The 21,397-nt window shown below is 39.2% G+C and overlaps 1 protein-coding gene across 14 annotated transcripts in view; it reads left to right on the forward strand.

The window, feature by feature from the left end:
- ARID1B (AT-rich interaction domain 1B) overlaps nucleotides 1-21,397 on the forward strand; it is a 347,348-nt gene that overhangs the window by 262,096 nt on the left and 63,855 nt on the right. For 10 of the 14 annotated variants that reach the window (XM_080998325.1, XM_080998335.1, XM_080998331.1 and 7 more), the window contains 3 exons: nucleotides 4,392-4,571; nucleotides 15,967-16,294; nucleotides 18,008-18,136. In XM_080998325.1, the coding sequence (XP_080854451.1) occupies nucleotides 4,392-4,571; nucleotides 15,967-16,294; nucleotides 18,008-18,136 (637 nt within the window). The remainder of the gene's footprint in view (nucleotides 1-4,391; nucleotides 4,572-15,966; nucleotides 16,295-18,007; nucleotides 18,137-21,397) is intronic. The other 4 variants (XM_080998334.1, XM_080998338.1, XM_080998336.1 and 1 more) reach the window with 1 other exon arrangement.

Genomic DNA, 21,397 nt, shown 5'->3' on the forward strand with positions numbered 1-21,397 from the left:
ATTGGGTTTTTTGTTGTTGTTGCTGAGACTGGGGAAAGGATTAGATTATATTTCTGCCTGTATACAATTGCTAACAATAAGACACCTCAGTAGAAACATTTTTACACGTTTTTTTTAGTGTCTGAAATCTCAGCCCCCAGGCTAGTACAGAAATAGGTCAGAACCATTCATTGGTAAAGGGCTTAACAAAGTGACAGTGAATGTTCCTATCACCAGGCTTCCAATAAAGTTTACTGAATCTGGTCTTGTCCCTGGCACAGGTTTCCCTCATGAGCTGTGAAATTCATGGTTTCTCTATTTTAACTTAAATAGGTAATACCTTGGATGATCTTTGTTAGGAAAGCATTCTTAAAACTATTGAACTGTTTATTGAGGATCTACAGCAATGGATTTCATTTGTAGGTCAACATATAGAATATAAGCCTAAAACAAGGTGTTTTTTAAAAGAATACCAACGGATTGCAAGCTGTAATACATTTTTTTTAGTGGGGGTTGGAAAACCACTGAAGTATGCGGGTGCCTCAAGGGGCCAAGCAAGGGCCTTTCCGCTCAGTTCTTTTCTGACTACCACCTGAGCAGCATAAATGTCTAAATTTGAGCTCCTCTTTGAATTTGAGGCCCCCAGCCAAATGAGGCCCCCATTGACCCTGCTCCTGTCTGAACCCCTAGACAGCCACTGCCTGTTAATATATTGAATTAGATGAGTCAATGATATGAATCAGCTTCCTGAGTTCCCAAAAAGTAAGTTTTCTATTCTGTCTCTTCTGTCCAGCTTTGATGCTGGAAAACATTTATTGGGAAGGTGGTCTCCAGTCCTGTTATGCATCGTCACAGGACACACTTATTATCCAAGAAGACAGAGGATAGTATTCCTTTGGTTCTGTGAGAGTTGTAGAGCTTCCTTCTCTGATCATTTCAGTGTGCACATACATATTCCGCAAAATGGGACTGCTCAGTAGATAGCTGGATAATAGTAGTGAAAGGGAAACAGCTCGATATTCAAAAGGATGTTCCTGTTAGATCACTTTACATGGCATGGCAATCCATTGCACATGAGATAGCAGGCTAATGGCTTCAGGTCTGTCATTTCTTTGCTGCTTTCATTGTATTGACAAATGTCACTCATGTCTTTGTGTCTGTGCCCTTTGTGCATCACGTTACAATGTCTATCAGACAGCATTGGGCAAGATTTGCATAAGGAAAGGTTTCCAGGCTACCATCTGGGTGATCTGTCTAATCCTTCCCCCGATTCCAATTTATCAATGATAGATGATATTAATTTCAAGACTAGACAGGAAGAGGGTAAAGAAGGGGGAGGGGATATATTTAAACATCATTGCCTGCCTTACATAGTTGAGGTTTTTGTCATATCAGAGAAAGAATTGGGAGAGCGATTCAGCCACTTAGCTTAATAGCACAGCTGGTGGAACAGTAGGGAGTCTGGGTTAAAGCTTTAGCTAGGTCATTATTTTCTGCCTTCACCAAAGCAATTCAGTTTGTGAAAAGAAATTGGCAAACAAACACTAAACATAGTATACAGAATTTAAGCATGTAGGATCTTATAAGAAATGAAGTATACTTCTCAATTCCCTAGAAACTTGGCACCTTGGAGAGGAAGTGAATTGGTATTACCAGCCTTTATAGTGGGAGACAAATTTGCTAAGGTGGCAGGTTGTGTGACTATTATTTCACCCAAGCAACAGAGAAACATCTTTTGTTGAACTGGTGTGAAGAAACATGTCAATCATTCTGCACACAACAGCAGGTGCAAACATGAAAATAAGCGGTTGCAATGCCAAGTAGAAAGGGTATTGTGTGTTATTGCAGTCCAGTGAACCTTCACTACTTTCATACCGCCCAGTAGTGGCCACTGAAGTGCTTGAGTTTATATTAGCTAATGGAACTGCTCACCAAAAACACTCTTCGTTTCTGTAGCTGCTGTAGCATCAAAATAAAACAACAGCAAGTAGTGGGATTGTTTATAAAAATTAATGTGACAAGTCAGGTTTGCATTAGCTGGTTTTCTTCCCATAGACATTTATAGGGGGCCCCCTATAAATGTAGTATTTGACATTTTGTGAAGTGGAAGATGATGTGTTATTAGGGGTAGTTAAGAGAGCGCCCTTCCTTCACTTTCCACTGCTTCTTTGATTTGGTTCCAATTGATTTTGTAATGCTTCTTCCCATCTGCTGAGATGAGTGCTTTGGTAATGCAAATGTTTAAAGATGGTGTTTTGTTAACAGTCCATTCTATCTACTATAAATATCATTCCCTGCACCCCTTGTATCCCGAGAAGATAAACTGAAAATTTGAACCTCTCTTACTTACAACCGGCCTATCCATCTCCTCTTACATTTAAATTTACTTTTTGTTCTTTGACAGCAAGTTAAACAATCAGCTTGGCTTTCAGCTTACATATCAGTCCAATAGATCCTTTGCATGAAAGCTCATTGCATTTGTCATTTCATTACTGTTAGAGTGAAAAGTGTCTTATTACCAATATCATCTCAGTCTTCACGTTGTTCTGATTTGAACAGATTACTCTTAATATAATTCATGTATCCACACACCAAATAACACTGCACTCACTAGAATATCTTTATCACCCTCGTGTTTGATTCTGCTCATCCTGGAAATACAGTCATAGTCTGTTGATACGATCAGTAAGAAAAAGCAAATTGTCACTGAATACTGTTTGCTAAACATTGTCAGATTTGTTAGAGGCTGTGACTGTACTTGACAGCCAGACCACTTATTTATGTCCAAGTACATTGTAGCATTGGGGAAATGTTTGTATATTGAGGCAGTAATTTCTTCTAACTTCTGTCCTTTTGCTTATTCCATTTCTTTCCTGATTTCATAGCCTGTCTGTTTCTTCTTCCCTTTACATTTCCTTCCAAATCTCTATCTCCCATTTGTAATATTCAGTCCCTAGAGAGATTAATGCTAGGAAAGTGAAATTGCACCTCCCCTCTGGGAAAGTTGTACAAATTCAGCGTTTATTGGCACAATCCTTGGAGAAGAAAATATGAGTTCTGGTCTGAGCGCATCCTTCATTTGAACAATTCTCCTTTTGGACTTATACTTCCAGTGACTCTTGTCACTTCTGTTTCTACAGAAGCTATATACCTTCACTTAATGTTTAAAGTACTAGTTTCCTGTTTGTTAAGACTTGTCTAAAGAACAGTTTTACTCATGGCAGGCTTGGTATTGCAGTTCTAAATAAGGTCAGAGGCGACAGAGTGGTGGTGGGGAGGTACCAGGTAATCAGGTTTGAGCAACAGTTGTTCTGTCAAACTGTGCCACCTGTGCTAATCCTAATAGTCCTCTTTCAGTTTCTTGGAGTAGCAAAGAACAGACTAGTGCAGTCATCCTGAGGATTGCAAATTGCATCTGGGCTCCTGCCAGGCACTTATATAAACCCTTCCTCTAGAAGCACTCTCCTCAGCATCAAGGTGAACCCATTAAACATGAGCACCCAAACTACTATTTAAAAATTGATTGGATTCACTGAAGGTCACAAGATATTTGCCTTAGTTCTCCTCCACAAAACAAAATAATAAATTGCTGCATCTAAAATACCGTACCTTTACTGTTAGTTCTCTTGAGTGGTGCAGGCTGGTTGGTGTCTTAAATATGACCTTTGTGATCAGCTGCTACAACCCCAAACTCTTGGGATGACTGTCTAGAGAGCAGTAAAATGGCTAGGATAGGTAAAACAGGTATTGGTATTTGATTGAATATTCATAATCTGTGTCCATGTCCATTAGCAGCAATCGTCAAAGATATTTGAATGCTTCTTCCACCACTTTCACAAAGCTTACAAGAAGTACCCTTGTGCAATCTGTCTTAATGTCAATCTGCCTAGAATACTTAGTCCATATAACATTGATTGTTCTGCCTTCAAGGTAATTGCCAATTCCTTGTTTTCTCAGCTTGTTTTATTTTAATATTAATCCATTATCTTACTATTGAATTTTGCACAGCTTTTACATGTGGAGTAAATTCCAAACCGCATAATTAGTATTGTGTTCACAAATGATGCCCTTAAGTAATGTCATGTGTTATCTATGATTTGGAATTCTGCCGTGGCTTTCGTGCATCAGCTCTCCATATATAATGATATGTGATACAAATAACCATTGCCTTAAAACAATCTTCCCTAAGCTGGTGTCCTTGAGATGTTTTGAGCTACAACTCCCCTCAACCCAAGCCAGCAAGGGATGGGAGTTTTAGTCCAAACATCTGGATGGAGGGCACTAGGTTGGTGAAGGCTATCTCAAACCAAAGTTTTAATGTTCGGGGGGGGGGGGGTTGGTAAAGAAATGTTTTGAGTTTTCCATGTGGAAGTATTTAATTTGTTCCTGTGTTGTGTTTATTTCTCTTTTAGGTTTCCTGGCAGGCATTCAGAGAAACCCTCAATTGTCTCAGTACACGCCTCAGCAAACTGGACCATCTATGTCACCCCATCCTTCACCCGGAGGCCAAATACATTCTGGAATTGGTAGCTTTCCACAGAGCAATTCAAGTGGTACTTATGGAACTCAGATGAACCAGTATGGGCCACAAGGTAAAACAGATAACACATAAAATAACCAGCTCTTAATCAGTCTTTAATAAATGCTATAGAACATTTCTAATCCTGCAGAAATTTATGTGTTTTTCTTTTTATATTTTTATAAAAAGACTACACACACACACTCCTTTTATCTTTATTATTCCTTTGTGGATGTCTTGAAAAAGAGTTATTATGAGAAATATTCTTAATTTTAAAAATACTAGCTGAACATAATTGAAATACAAGCGTCTACCCCCCATTTTTATTCTAAACAGATAGCAAGAATTCATAAGTTCACAGCCTGCACAAAACAGCACCTAATATGTACCTCCGGTCACAAATGTGCTTTCTGTTGCTTGTAAGAAGTTGGTTTAAGCCTGTTTCAAAATATCACATGGATTAATCTTCATCTCAGAGTCTTCCTTGGAAAGTGAACTCAGTTCTGAGTGCCTGCCTTACATGAAACTCTATTCCCCTGGAAATACCCCTCTCCCATGTGGACATTGGGGGCAGGGTGGAGGACAAACTCCCACGTTCTACCTCTACAACTTTTTGGAATTATTTTCTAGGAATTAAGATGAAGGGGTGGTTCCAGACAGAGCCAGCATTAACTTTCTTGGGCACCTTCCAAGATCCAGGAGACCCAGCATTGATTCCATTCCTGCCCCACCTACATTGTACTTGACAACTGGGTGTTCGTGCTGCCCATTATTTTAAATACCCACAATGTCCTGGAGTAAAGCTGCAGTGGCAGGCACCTAGTAACTGCTCAGCAAATATCACAGCAGTTCTGCTGCTGCTGCCCACCACAATCAGTGGATAAAATCCTATGATCCTGCTGATTTAGGACAGGACCCACTAGAGGACACTTTTTCAGGGAACCCTGTCAGAAAAAAGAATATAATATCAATCAGTCTTTATTGTGGTCAAAGTCCAGACAGCAAAGTTAACAACAACAACAACATAAGCCACAACAAATAATATCAGAATCAAACATCCATGTGAATATTTAATTCCAATACAGTTCTTCCTCCAGAAGGATTTTTATAAAACATTGTTGTACAATAAAATTTAACATTGGGCTAATATATAGAAGACGTCATGTAGTTTTCTGGTCAGTTTTTATAGACCTTTGCAGTCACCAACAACATTCACATGTCATCAGGTTTTCAGAATTATTTTATTTAAAATAAAGGCCATATCTTTTAGGGCAGGGTGAGTGGAAAAGTAGAAACTCATAATTTTTGTGATGAACTGTCCCACAGTTGTTAGGATCATAGAAGAACAGATTATGCAAATCTTCATCTGCACCTCCCAGCACTTCTCACTCCTGCTATTATTCTAGCCACGGGTCAGCACCACTCAGTTCAAAGAAATGTTGCCTTGATATATTTGATCCTAAAGTATGCTCATTCATTTGTGAGGGGAAGCTAGCTAGCTGGCAGCTAGCTGGTGTTTTTATTTTTAGCCGACAAGAAGCCTGCTTGCATTCAAGAGCTTGTGGGTGAAACATGTTCGTTAGCTCAGATCTTAATATCTGAACATCAGTAATTGGCAATAGTACAGCTGAAACTTCCAAAATGTAGCAGATTTTTCTTGTAGAGTAATAGCCACTACTAAGGCACTTAAGAGATATGCCTGGCTTATATCCATGTGGCTATAAAACGATAGCAAACTGAAAGAGGAAGTGTCTATTGAAGGAGGTTGTCTCTTTTGACTAGCCCAGATGGTTCAGTTTACTCTTAGTTCATTGGCAATCACCCCTTAATTCTGAAAAGGTGTACTGCTTCTGTGACTATTCATGTACTTCTGCATCATACATAAGTTCATCCTTCTTATATGGGTTGTGGTGGTGCCAACTTATTTTGAGTAGCTACCGGTTTGTCCAAAGCATAGGAGCCAGTTCTTTGGAACCAAGGTCCCTTCAACCCTGCCCCCTAGTAAAATATTTGAGGGGACTACCCCCCAAAAAGGTTGATGGGCACTGCCATTCAAATGATGCATGTGTGCCACATCTTGTAAATGATTATGTGGGGTAGGGCTTACCTGCCCCACCCCCAATATTTTATTCAAGCTGGCACCCCTGGTCCAAAGTGAGCAGCTATCTGTAGTTAATGCTTGTAATGTAAGTGAGGCGAAGTAACTCAGTTCACAGAATAAATATAGTAATGTTGGTGTGCATGTCTGTAGCTCAGTCCATGTTAAGTAGACCAGGAATTGATTTCTCAAAAGTCTTGACAGAATGCAAAAAGATCATACTTGTGGATCATAAACTTTGGGTTGCCTTGGGCAAGATAAAGTTACTAACAAATTTAATACATAATAAATCATTTTTTAAAAAAATAAACTTCATTCATTGGTAAAGTTAATTTAGAGATGTGTGAAGTTAGTCAGTTTGAAAGTGTCAGTCACAACTGTCAAACAATTTGCAAGTTAAAGTTGCCTGTTGTGACATTTCCAGGATATGCTGCAGACTAAAGATTTTCAAGTTGTGGCCAGCTTTTTGAATAATGCAGACAATTTCAGCTGAGTGCTAGAAGACAGTAGCTGATATCCAATTGTTACAGCCAGCTTGTGCAACAGCCATTCTGCTGCCAGGAGGCCCTAGTTTACCACAACAGCCAAATTCAATTGACGTCTTGTACTTGTGAAATATGTTGTGCAACCCCTAGCACAACTTCTGTAGTTTTTATTATTATACTTGGTGACAGTTAAGCCTATGTGCATAGTTAAGCCTATACAGGACAGGGGAACGGGGGTGAGGAATGTCAGGAGTTCAGCCTACACTCGAGTAGGAGTGTAGGCTCTAACAAAGAAGTCCCATTGCACAAGCAGAGGTTGTTCCACTCACACTTAGTTAAATATGCTCCTCAGACTTTAAATTGAGGAGCATGGACGAAATCAAAAGGTACCAATGTGAAAGGAGCAATAACACTGGGCAACAATTTTTTACTTTTTGAATGTTGTCTAGATTTCTACAACTGATTTAGGGTATTTTTGCACTGCTGAATCAGGAAATGGCATCCGTTTCGCTCCATCAGGTCAGGTTTTTGTGCTATGTTGATTTGAAAAAAAAACAGATCTTGTGACAAAATCAGTTACATTTTTGTGGCATTATCAGCTGCTTTTTGTCAACACATATCATCCTAAATATGTTTTTAAGAGAAAAAAATGTTTTTCCAACAACATATATTGATTATCTGATCGAAACATCGATTACTGTAAACTGAATGGTGGCCATTGATAAAGGTAAGTACATGTAAATTGCATGTTGCTTCACCATTTTTCAAACTTCAGGGCTTGAACTTCCGTTTCTTGGAACTCTGGGAATGCTCAGTGGCAGGGAGGTCTCTCTTCAGAGTCCAACAGTAGTCATCCATCATGACTGCATCCCAGCGACCCTGATACCTGGTCTCCATCTCTTTCATGTCCTGATGGAATCTCTCCCCCTGATTGTGACTCATTGAACCCAGGTTCTCAGGAAACCAGTCCATATGTGAAAATAGGTAGTACATCTTGACGCTCATGTTGCAGCCCAGGTTTCTGAAAGCAGTCAGCATGTTGTTGACAAGTTCTGCGTAGTTTCTGGCCATATTGTTGCCAAGAAAGTTCTTCACTACCGGAACAAATGCCTTCCACGCTTCCAGTTCCACTTCGTTCATTGAGTTTCCGAACTCTGGATCTCTGATGAGCTGACGGATCTGAGGACCGTCAAAGATGCCAGCTTTCAACTTCTCCATGGTCAATCCTGGAAAAGCCTGGCACAAGTAAGTGAAGCAGTCACCATCCTTGTCCAGAGCCTTGGTGAACTGCTTGATTAAGCCGAGCTTGATGTGCAGCAGTGGGAAGAGTATTCTGTCTCTGTCCAGTCCACCAGAGGGTCGTTGATGACGTTCCTTTTTCTGCAAGGCACCAATTCCTCCCGCACAGGCCAGTCCTTCTTCGTGTAATGCTGAGCACGATCCCTACTATCCCACATGCACAGAAAACATGGGTACTTGGTGAAGCCAGACTGTTGTCCCAACAAAAAGTTCACCATCTTCAGGTCAACACAAATAAACCACTTATGCTGATCATAACCAATTTTCTCCAGCACATACTTCACCGCTTCATAGTTCTCCTTCAGTGTACTCGAGTGAGCCAGGGGTTTTGATCCCCCAACTGTATGCTTTGCCACACCAATTTATGGAAGATTTCGAGGTTTTATGACTTCAAACTGATCCCTTTTTGACATAATCACCCAGAACTATCGAACCTGAATACTTCTTGTCATTAAAATAATCATTTCCAATCAAAACAATTATTCGACATGGCATTTTACCCCCACCAACTTCTTCTAAAATGCTCCACACAAGCGTACATGTGAACAAAATATTAAAAAATGACATGTGGCCATAACTCAAAAACTTGACCTGATTGAGCAAAACCAATGTGATTTTTAGATTCAGCGCATCAGATTCGTCCTAAATCAGCTGAAAAAACGCAGACAACAAATTTGTTGTTGACCAGTGTAATGAATTCTGCATTACACTAGATTTTATATTTCACAGTAGGAAGCAGATTAAAGATGCAATCATAACTCTGCTTATCTGGGAGTGAGCCCTATTGAATTCAATGGGACATTGGAGTAAATATGGTTAGGATTGCAGCCTTAGCACCTATAAGTTGCCCCTAGAAACAAAGTCAACTCTCAATCAACACTGCTGAAGAAAGAAAAGCAATGGAGCTCCTTATGGGACAGCAGGAATTATATATGATTGAATATGTAAACAGTAAAGCAATTTACATCTCTATTTGCATATAATGTCCACTTGTTTAGAAAAGCATTTATATAAGAATCCATGTCAGCTCAATGGTCCATTTTCAACAGATTCCTCCAACATTCTTAATCTCATCCAGTGGCATGGCTACAATATATTTGTTCGGGCCAATTAAATGGGTAAGTGGTTTTTATGGGGTGGTGGTCCTGTAGACCATTCTGTGCTGCTTGGAAGAAAGTCAGGATAAAAAATAAATAAGTGTTGAATTCTTTCTAGCAGACTTCACATGAAAGTTGTAATGTTTAAATTGGCCCTCAGAGGCATTGTTGAAGAACTATAGCCAGTCATATGAAACCTTCGTTTTTGCAGTGTTTCATATTGCAACTTTATTGGCTCACCCTCTGTGGGTTTGCACGCTTTTCAGGTTTGTCCAAAACGTTAGATATGAACGAACACAGATTCCAGTAAAAGTGCATGTTGCTTGCCAAAACTCACCTAGCTTCACTGTAAAACCTCCGAAGAGGTTGCCATAATTACTATATCCCTTATCTTCCTGGCATATACTGAGACCCACTGATCTTTTCCCAACAGCTTATTTGGAGGAGAGTTTTTTTTTTAATGGTGTGGTTTTCTGAACATAATATACAGTACTTTATGGTTTATTATTCTCAACCAAAATGTCATTTTTGTCATAGAGCTGTTCTTCATTTTAAAGTTTTTTCTGTCCAGGCAACATAGATCATAATTATTTACTGGAATATTTCATCTTAAAATATTGTTCCTTTAGTGTGAACAATAGGTATAAAAATAGACTTCATTGTAGATTAATTTTACTGGTACATAAAGCCTTTGGTGAATGACATTAAACTGATACTAATTCTAGGCTAGTTTCTATGTGGATTTTGATGCTCCTAAACTATTGGTCCAGTTCAGACATCATGGCCTCTGACTCACATGGCCTCTGGCTTTGGTCTCCTGTTCCTCCTACAGTTGCTTGTTTACAATAGCTATAGTTAATTTTACTTACAAGTCAGGGCTGAGAAGCTAAGATCAAGCACAGTGAGGCATGGTCTAGTAGCAGGGTCTTGAAGTCAAACACAGCAGAGTGGTTCGAGGGTAGACAGGATTCCAAAAACAAGGTATTAGCAAGTGTTGGTGGTAGCAGGACAGTCAGGATAGGAGCAATAAGCTGGCTTGCCCAAAACTAAGGACTAGTGTTCTTCAAGAAACTAAGAGTTTATGTATCTGGTCACCCAAATCGGCTGCAACTGATTAGCCTAGCCTTCCAAGTTCCCTGCTCCCATGTAGGCCATTATTCCTGAGAAGTCCCATTCTTACAAACCTAGAGTGGGGGTTGAATGAACCTGGGAAGAAGCTAAGTTCATTCAAATAGTGCCTGAATATATCACTGATAGTTTGTGCAGTTTGCACTTCATCCTGTGACCAATCAAACTAGGGAACTACTTTTTTTAAAAAAAAAAAAGCATGAAAATCAACATATAGTTTTTGTATGTTATGGTTTTTTGGACAAAAAATCCCTACATTGTTCCTGATCCCAGTAGTTGTACAGCTCCTTCTCTTCCATTATAATCACCTGGTGTGCCGCCCACCCATGAACATAATGTTTTAGTTGTGGCATAAGTATTCCATCTTTTGACTTCTTGATCTGTATATAGACATGACAGAAAGGACCTCCATTCACTTTCGTCTCATATGGTTTTAAAGCAAGATGTAATACAACAGACCTTTGCCTCAAATACAGCTTTTGTAGTGAGTGCTTTGAGTTCTGCCATACAAAGATTTTCTATCCATTTATTTCTCTGCTTCACATAAAGACTTTCCTTCATTGATGGAGGATGCGGGAAAGCCTGTGAGGATTCAACATTGTTTAGTGTGTATTGTAATATATTTACTGTAGAGAGGAAACATAACATTTGTGCTGTTTAAAGAAGCCTTCAGTTTCTGTGAGCTCCCTTATTACATGTTTTAGAATTTTGGGGGAATATTTTAAAGAGCTTTAAAACTCTTGTTGACTCCAATTGAAGAGATGATGCCAAAGACTGCTTTGACTGCTTTGTTTTCCATGAGCTAAGTTTAAAGTTAATAGGTTAAATCCAGTTGTGTCTCTCTACTGGCAGAAGGCTATTTGATCCAGTAGAAACGTCCTTGAGTAGAAAGGTAGAAGAGACTGTTTTTAGAAATTTCACCTTTCTTCTGCAGACCCCTCTGTGACACCTCTCACACTGTTCGAATCTAAGGGGTCCCCACCTTAGAGGGGTGCAGAGAGCAGCAGATGTAAGGGGGAATCAGCAAAAATAATCTCTTCCCATTTTCTCCTCATGGAAACCTCCAGTAGATCAAAGAGCCTTCCACCAACCATTGGATGCAACCATATTTCATTAAGTGTTTCAACTTGCCAACCATTTTAGCAAATTCTTCAGCTGCTTGCAAGGATTTTTGGACACAAGTGTTGACAATAGTTCTGTTCTGTTGTGAAATTGCTTAATTGGGATAGTAATTTTAGTCCACTAGATGGATTATTTAATCTGCTTGTTTTAGAAGCTATTTGATTGCCTCTAATTCCACATTAGTTACTTCGCATGGTTGCTTTTGGTGCCTGCATGTAATGATGCCACTTGGAAACAACAATGGTTGAATCCTCTATAGGCAGATTCATCCATTTCTCTAGTTTTCTAAACTGAACTGTGAATTGGGTACATTGCTGAATGGCAGCAGTTTTGAGAATTAGCTTTCCAGCTGGTGGAAACCTTTTGGTTTGTAAAGTATTATGCAATTATAAGGTCCCAAATTGTACGAACTGTGCAATAATTAGCTGCTAGCTTATGTTGTAAAGAAGAAGAAAAAAACCCAGATTTATAATTTACCATAATGACCTAGCCATATTGAAATTATTGAGATTCTTGTCTGAAAATGGTAGCTTTCTTCTTAGTAAAACATTAGCCATTCAAACTGACTGAATGGAATTGATTTTAATGCCAAAGCAATGTTCTCAGATAACATACCAAATACTGTGTCCCTTTTCCTGTTAAGTTCTGCAGTTCCCTGTTCCCCCACTTTCTTTATACTGCAAGTGTCTCTGCAAATGAATTTCTGGGTTTTAGTCAAGAATTGGAACTATGAAAGCATTGGTGTATCAGAGATGTAGCTGCCTGCCAAATCACACAGAGGTTTGTTGATTCCATGCTTTGGTGATCATACAGTATCCTAAAAGTTAGGCTGAATAAGTGACAACCTTCATTTTATTCAGTGGCATTTTTGACATGTATCTAAAATGGTAGACACATGCACTGGAATTGATACATTTACAACTAGAGTTTTGTTTTTCTGTTCATTAAGCATAGCATGACATACACACATAAGCAATATAAAATGGCTGGATATGTGTGATTTATTTTATAGGAAGAAACACTTCATGAGCAAATGGTTAGTGTCTTCAGTTAGCCGTGTTAGAATTGATTCGGAACAAGCTTGTTACCAAAAATCTGTATAGAAACACTCAGTAGAATTAAAATTGTTTTAAATAGTTTATTTAAAATATTTATTTGTTGAGTATCTAAAGAAGAACTACACACTGTACAGAACATGTAAATAAGAAGATAGGCTTTGTCAAAATAGGTTTATTGTTCAGTCTTAAATGTGTTTGTATTTCTTGCCAGATCATCTTTAGGACTGTGAGTTTTCCCAATGACACTGACACTGAGACAGTTTCAACTTAAACCAGAGTACAAGTGCTTCTCTGGATTTGGTGCATGTCACACAATCTGCTACAATCTAGGCATGAGCTTGAGGATCTTGAAATATTTCTGTTTTCAAGCTTAAACGCTGAAGTCTATGTCTCCATTCCTCTATTTTAAATTTGGTTTAATAGGGCCACTGCTTTCTCCTCTATATAAGACTCTACAGCTCCTGCAATTAGTGATAATTCACTGAAATGGGCTGGAATCTGAAATCCATTGGCTGAAAGTAGAATGGGCTGCTTGTTAATGTTCCAAGGCTGCCACGCCAACCGGTACCCACTTGAAAAGTGTGGCTCTTGCACTTGGCTGCTTGACATGTCCAGCTGATGGAGGCTGGCTCAGCATCTGCTGCATTCATTGTATCTAATGGTGTATCCATCTGTTGGCTGTCAAAGCCATTGCCAGCAAATTACTAATATATTAGAGAAACATGGAAATAAGTTTGTAATTCTCATTCCTGGCTTTCTGTCTCGTTTGTTGCTATTTATTTATTTATTGAGGTGTTGAGGGGGGGAAATCTACATTTCCCCCCCTAAAAGGTTATCGTGTTCTTGTCAGCCTAGCCTATTCTGACTCAACCACTTTGATAAAGAAGATTCCTCTGTGTTTGTGGGTGATGTCTATTCTACTGCTGCCCTGCACGTAGCCCCAATAAGGAAAATTCAGAACAAATGTTTGTTTTTTTAATACCAGAAGATTACAAGGCGTTAGAGATCTATACTCATGCTTCTCTGTTGCAAATTAATTTTACAGTATCATATGAGGGGCTTCAGACAGGTCAATGTGTCTCTGAGACAAACACACACACATGGATATACATACACACTTGCAAGTGGGTGAGTTGAAGTTCACCAACATCTGGATGGCCACAGGTTCCCCCTCCCAGCTTTAGATGAGACTTCAGTGTCATCCCATGGAGACACTCTTTCTTTCTTTAAGATAAATGGTTTACATCAGAATGGTATTATTTGGACATTAAATAAGAATGGAAGCAGGAGAAGGAACAACAACATCATCTCCCCAAAATCAGAACATGGGAAGTCACCCAAAAATGTTTAATTTGGAATGGAATAATTTGGCTTCTTAAATTGTATTATGATTTGGTATTGTATCAATGTGGCTTATATTGGATTATTATTAATGAAAAATTAATTATTATTTTTTTAAAGAGACATTCTTTCTTACCTGAAGCCATAAGACATTTGAGAGATCAAAAGAAAATGGGGTTTTTTTATCTTCTGTGACTCATCTTGTCTATGAATAGTAATATAGTACCTTTGTGTTTAACAGCTAGGATAGATCCTCCTCCTTGTATAAAGAAACTGGGAGACACTTCTCATGCTGTTTCAAAGACTCAGTTACAATCTCAAGAAGTGCAGTCATATCTGATAAAGTTCCATTCTGAATTCCCCTAAGTCTTGACCAGAGATTCCTAATATAGCATATATGGGTCAGATCTATGCTGACAATTGGAATTATATACATTATATTATATATATTAGAAAGATTACTATGTAAAGCAGAAGTAGATAATGTTAGATATCTGAGGGCTATTCAACCTGCAAGGTTTTTTCTCCTGACCACAAAGTCCTCATTGCTGCCATGTGATTACTAGGCAGGTGTGAAGAAGTTTTTCCAGGACAAAAGACCCAGCAGGTGTTGATGTCACGTAAAGATTTTCCTGTTTCACATAGAATATGAATGGGAATGTCTGGTTTGTGTTCCGCAAACACAGCTGCATAATAAAAATAGATATGTGTAGAACAAACAGTGGATATACCAGTGAATTTATATCTGAGTGGAAGTAAAATGTCAGCAATAAAGGCTGTTGGTGAATTGTTTATCAATTATATTAGAAAGGTTGATTACCTATGGCTGTGCTGGGGTGGGGATTAAAAAGTTGCACAGTGGTACCTTGGGTTACATACGCTTCAGGTTACAGACTCCGCTAACCCAGAAATATTACCTCTGGTTAAGAACTTTGCTTCAGGATGAGCAGCAGGAGGCCCCACTAGCTAAAGTGGTGCTTCAGGTTAAGAACAGTTTCAGGTTAAGAACGGACCTCTGGAACGAATTAAGTACTTAACCCGAGGTACCACTGTATTTAAAATAGCAGCTAAAACTGGAGGCTGGCATTTCATTTTAAGCACATAGTGGGAGCGCTTGTCAGTTCTTAAAGCGAATGCTCAGTGTTATTTAATTTCCTTTAAAATCACAAGATAGAACTTGTAAGGCATGACTGAGTTAAAAGTGTACGGAAGAAGGAAAAAGAAATAGACATGATGTAACCGGGCTTGCATATGAACCTATTATGAAGCTACTATGACAATACCAATCTAGATCTTTATTTGTTAATGTACAAAGGGCACGGGGAAGGAATTATATATGTTCTGTGTTTCTTATTCTAGAATGTGGAGAATGAGGGGAAAGGGATCTAATGTTTGCATTTCAGTGAAGTCTGCTTAATGGGAACACTTTTTCAAAGTGTAGGAGCAACAAGGAAGACATGCCACCACAGCCTGCAATGCACAGTACTCACCCTAGCTAGATTTTCTTAAGGTCCTTCCTTGTTTCACCCCCATGTTTCTACTTCCCCACTCTTTTCAACCCTGCTTCTGGTGTTGCAGGATGATTATGCAGCTGCAGTCCCCACCCCCACCTCCCAAAATATCCTGCCTTCTCCCGTCCACCACATATCCTCAGTGAAGCAAGTCCACCACTTTCAGAAATCCTTATCTGCAGAAAACCAGTATTGAATAATAGATAGGGAATCCTCCATTTGTGTCTTGCACTGTTTGGGTTACTTCATTGAATGAGATTTTCCAGCAAGCTGTTTCTCTGAATCCAAGGTTGTAACTTTATTTTCCTCTGTTACATTGTTTTGTCTAGGAAACTACTCCAGACAGCCAACGTACTCTGGAGTGACCAACACGAGTTACAGTGGCCCAGGACCTGGTATGGGTATAAATGCCAGCAGCCAGATGCATGGACAAGGGCCAGGCCAGCCTTGTGGTACCATACCCCTGGGACGAATGCCATCAGCTGGGATGCAGAGCAGACCGTTTCCTGGAAATATGAGCAGTATGACCCCCAATTCTCCAGGCATGTCTCAGCAGGGAGGCCCAGGGATGGGACCACCCATGCCGACTGTGAACCGTAAGGCACAGGAGGCGGCTGCAGCAGTGATGCAGGCTGCCGCAAACTCCGCCCAGAGCAGGTATGAGTCCAAAGGAAAGGATCCAAAACCATTTAAAATGTACTTGCTTATAAAGTAAAGGAGGTTTGTGCAAAGGACAAAACGGCATAATTGTTAAAAGAAACCCAAATGACAGTGGCAGGTGTTTACCATTTCAAGACATGTTTTATATCTATGAATATAAGTATTTAGAACAGGAAGTCCCACCGTTTTAATATGACATAAAAAGTAAAATCCCTACAATTAACCCCTGCAATTCTGAAAGGGTAAATTTAGTACACGAATTTAGTACATGAATTGTTGGGGAAAGGAGGGTGGAAAGAAGCACCATTGCTGGGATCGTTGTTGTCTCTTGGGCATTTGAAATCTCCAGAACATTTTCAAAATCCATTCGCCAATGGATATGAGTAGTGGGCAGGGGGGACCCTTTTTAAAGCTAACCAGAATATCTAATTTACAACTGCTGTTCTGAGGTGGAGACTGAAATATGGATTATTAATCTCTAGTCTTGTGGTTTTTGCAGAACAGGAAGCATCTTCCTCAGGTCTTGAGGTAGCACCATAAATTTACACTCCATGGCTAATATGTGCAGCCTACTATCCCTGGGATGATAACTCCAAGACCCTTAAGGGAGAATACCTGGTTACTGGATTGCAGTATGTGCCTGCAGTTCTAAAAACCTGTGGAAACGCAAATAGCATCTTCCCTTGTGCTGCCCATGGCAACCATGGGGAACACATGCTCTCACGTTTCTTGAGATCATGTTGTGTTTCTCTGTTTCATAGTGTTGAAATAGACAGACTTTTCCTCAGCAGAAAAATGAATTTTATTATTGTTTTGCAAGATGGATCTATATGCATGTGTATATTAAGTGCATGCATATATAAAATACATATTTATACACATTTCTACAGACATATACATTGCATTTGGTTATATAATATACCATTGATGACCTTACGCACTAATTACTCCAGATATTTTTATGTCTATTATGCATATAAAGGAAAAGGTATACACAACTTGTTTGTACTATGGAGGATTAGGGAGACCTAAAACATCTTTTAAAAACCCCAAAATACTACTATTTTAATAGGATAAAATCACATTACCTTTCTAAATTACTGACCTGGGCTCCTGTGAAATTCAGTAGATCAACAGGTTTTATGCATTTTTTTGTTTTGGTTTGAGCAATTGGTATTTTACAAACATAAAAGCAATATAATTAATTTTAAACATTAATAATTGCCAGTAAAATAGAGTGCACGGTTGCAATTCACATTATGAATTTGGATAAAGTATTTCATATTTGATTTAAACACACAAACATAATACCTGTAGATTGCTTTCCCACTTGAAGCCTAACTCTCAAATGTATTTTGTAGACTTACTTTTCAGTTGCTGTATCTCCATAATCAAAACACAACATTTCAAAACCTCTTCATCACATTGTGCGCCCCAGGTAATCTAACACCTGTAGGAAGATTATGAAGTCATTAGACCTTAATTGCAAAAGGAACATTAGGAAGCAACTTGTGGGATGAATCCCTTTTTATCCAAGAGGTTTGGAAGCACAGCATTTTTCTCCTTGGTTCCTAATGGAAAGCTATATGGCTATTTGCCCAACAGTAAGAATCCTACATGCTTCAGTATGGAAGGATTGTAGCTGACGAGGTGGTTCATGCTTGTGATCCAATACAAATCCAAAGAAGCTGTTCTTTTGTTCTGCTTTAGGCCACCATACATTAGGTCGCCTGCTTATCCCAGCCAGTCTGGGGCTGGCGGACGCCCCATGTTTTCTTCACAGCACCCCAACTATGGCAGCACTCAGGCTCCCATGATGCATCAGCCTGACCAGTACGGGTAGGTAGCCATGTAAACTGGACTTGCTGTGGGATCTTGACAGGGTTTTTTCTCCTAAATGTTATATGCCATTTGGCTATTGAAGGCACTCCAGATCAAGTATAATGCTTGCATCTGAAAAGGAATTTGCTTTTTTGTTTTTACTAACTATGTCAGATATGATTTTTAAAAAGACAAACAAAAAACTGCATGTCACCCACACTGCATGGCTTGTGGCATGGCTCTGTTTCCTTCATGCCTGAGAGGGAAATGAAGATCTCCATTGGCTGCAAATAAATTAAATCTTGTGTTTTTCTGCACCATTACTTGTCCCTTCCTCCATTTTTTTGTCGTTGTTGTCTAGGAGCAGAATCATGAGACACTGAAATTACCATGGCTGTCTTGTTGTTATCATCACATTAAGCTTCTCCCCAAAAATACGCTATGTATTTATGAAACTGATTGCAGAAGCAATGGCAGTAGTTAGTAATGGGGCTTATAAAAGGTTCCATGGTATCATAATTTAAACAATTTATGAAAGGGTGACAGCCTGCTAACACTTCTGCCAAGGGGTGTAAAACTTGAGGTGTCTAGTATGAAATTACCTGAACTACGGGGGATTTTGTTCCAGTTAATTCTGTTTTCATCAGTATTTCCCTACTCTTTTTTAAAAATATTACGTCACTGTGAAAGTGCTCCCACCATTCAGTTTCAAAATTTTCAGAAGTAATACACACCCAGTCAAATTACTGCTATCACTGGCCAACTGAAAATCCCCAAAGTTGCAGTATTCTTCTCTGGATGCAGGGAGACCAATGAGTCCTGATTTTGCTAACATGAAATATTTAAAAGAATTGTGTGGCACCCCTGAAAAATATGAAGCAAACTATTAGGACCCTAACACTGTGGAAGTTTATAGTTCCTTTTACTTAAGATTTCTGATAGTCAAGTTAACATTTTGGTCAGCATCTACATGCATTTGAACGTAACAGTAAGCAGTGGTTTGGCACTCCAAGCATGAACTGGAACAAGCCCAAGCAAAGCCTTAGGCACATTTGCCCCCCTTGTCTCCTTCCAAGTGACCACTAGTGTCTACTTCTGGTTTCACAGAATTTTGGCTTGTTATATATGAATCAGAGATTGTGGTTTGAAACAAATTCTGGGGTGTTAAAACATGCCAGCTACATAACCCGTAATTTGAAGTTGGCTTGTTTTGAAACCGATCAGAGTTCGTTTAAAACTGTGATGTTTAGTTTGTACACAACAACAAACCAGGATTCTCTGTAACCAAAAATAAACACATATTTTCCCCAGCTGCATAGAAGGAGGAGGAGGAAAGGCGAAGTTTATGAGCCCAATAATTTGCTTGGGCTTGTTCCAGCTCAAGTACATAGTACATGTGAACTGGGCCGTGATAGGTAGTTGTTTTTAAAAACAAAAACAAAAAACCCTAGAACAACACACTTATAAATGTCACAGAGAGTGAACGCGCACAGTGTTTTTCTACCACATCATTAGTTTTGAAGGGGAAGCCTGTAGTGTTCGAATGTCATTGGCAATTGTAACAAAATACCAATCTTTGGTGCCTGGATTAAAATAAAATAAGAGAGTGCAATCCACCTCCCCCAAAGTTCCTTGGAATGAATGAAGTGTTGAACTTGCTTAAGTGAGTTGGGTGGGAAGTAGTTTTATGAAACGCTTTTGATGGCTTCCAAGTCATATACTAAACTGTAACATGATCCCAGTGTTGAAAGCACAGATTTCTTTTTTTCTAAACCACAAGAAATGCTCTTAGAAATTTAGGAATCTTAGTTAGACACAGAAAGCTAGTTTGGCTTTGCTGTGCCAAGTCACATTAAGCAACTGTGTAAAATGAATTTAAATGGCATGCATCAGAGCAAGCTCACTTCTGCTGAGGCAGAAAATCAATGCCTGCTAAGCAGAACTTGAACAATCAAGATCAGGGATTCAATCGGTTATATTATCCTGTATTCTGGTGCAGAATGCTACCCTTCTAATTAAAAAGAAAGGTTAATAGTGCAATCCTAACAATGTCTACTCAGAAGTACTCTTACTGAATTGAGTAGGCCTTACTCCCTGGTAAGGAGGGTTAGGATTGCAGCCTGAGACTTTTAGAAGCAACATCATTCCGACATCTCTACAGAAGAAGTAGTTACCCTCTTGAATGGTAACTATTTTTTGTTTTAATAACCCAGATGGTATATTATGTAGGAACACTATATTCACTACTAAGCAGACAAGCCTCTCTCTAGTGTGGTTTGGACTTGGTGCCAAAGAGTAATACCATTCTTGGAGATCAGCAAATAACCCTGAAAAAGCAGGAAGCCATAAAGAGTTAAATCACTTTCCTTTTCCTTTTTCTTGTTTTTGTCCTGGCCAAGACTTTCAGAAGTTGTATATTATGGATAAGGAGAGTATGCTCACATGTGACAAATCTCTGCAATTACCATGGAAGGATACAGTGAGTGCACTATAAAAATGAAGGATGGCAACAACAACTGAGCTTTAGACTTCCTCAATGGGTTGGATATGAAGAAGTAATAAAGGCAACAAATAAACTTGGGATTAAATTTTAAGGGGTTTCCAATTTTGAATGTCTCTTGATGGGTGCCCAAGTTGAGACACATGGGCTCTGATAGACACTGCTGAGCACACACATTGTAGCTTGTAACACTTCGAAAAAGGAGTGTATTTGATGGTGTGTATTTAATAAAGGCCTTCAAGCAGTGGGAGGCTTACATCTTTTGGGGGTCTGTTTGTTGAAATGGAAGGGGGATACAATCTGCCGGCACAAAATGCTATAGCCTTCTCCGTAGCAAATCAGTGAGCACAAAGGGGGACACACAGCTTTAGTTCACTTCCTTTGTGTTTATCTTGAAACTGCTAGAGAAGTAAAGGAGAGGGAGAGTTAAAGCAGTATGCATTCCTGTGTTAGTTCTTGTTTCCCTGTTTTGTTTTTGAATACAAGGAGACTTAAGAAGAGATTCACAGATTCAGGTAATTATTATTTGTGGTTCTAGCTCACCCTTCACTGAGTGGTCCCAGGGCAGGTTACAAAAAGGTACCATAGACACAAATTTTATTTATTTATAATTAGCGCTGCCTTCCTGCCATCAAGCATAAAGATCCATGTCCAAATGTGTCATTGTAGGTAATTTCTGGTAATAAGTTAAGTGATTCCACTCCACCGGAAAGTAGCTGCCGGCTATGTTGGATGTCAGGGTATTGCCAAATGTCTTATGTGAAATGACTAATGCCTTC

This window comes from Podarcis pityusensis, assembly GCF_964106645.2.
Source record: "Podarcis pityusensis genome assembly, chromosome: 3".
Taxonomy (NCBI): domain Eukaryota; kingdom Metazoa; phylum Chordata; class Lepidosauria; order Squamata; family Lacertidae; genus Podarcis; species Podarcis pityusensis.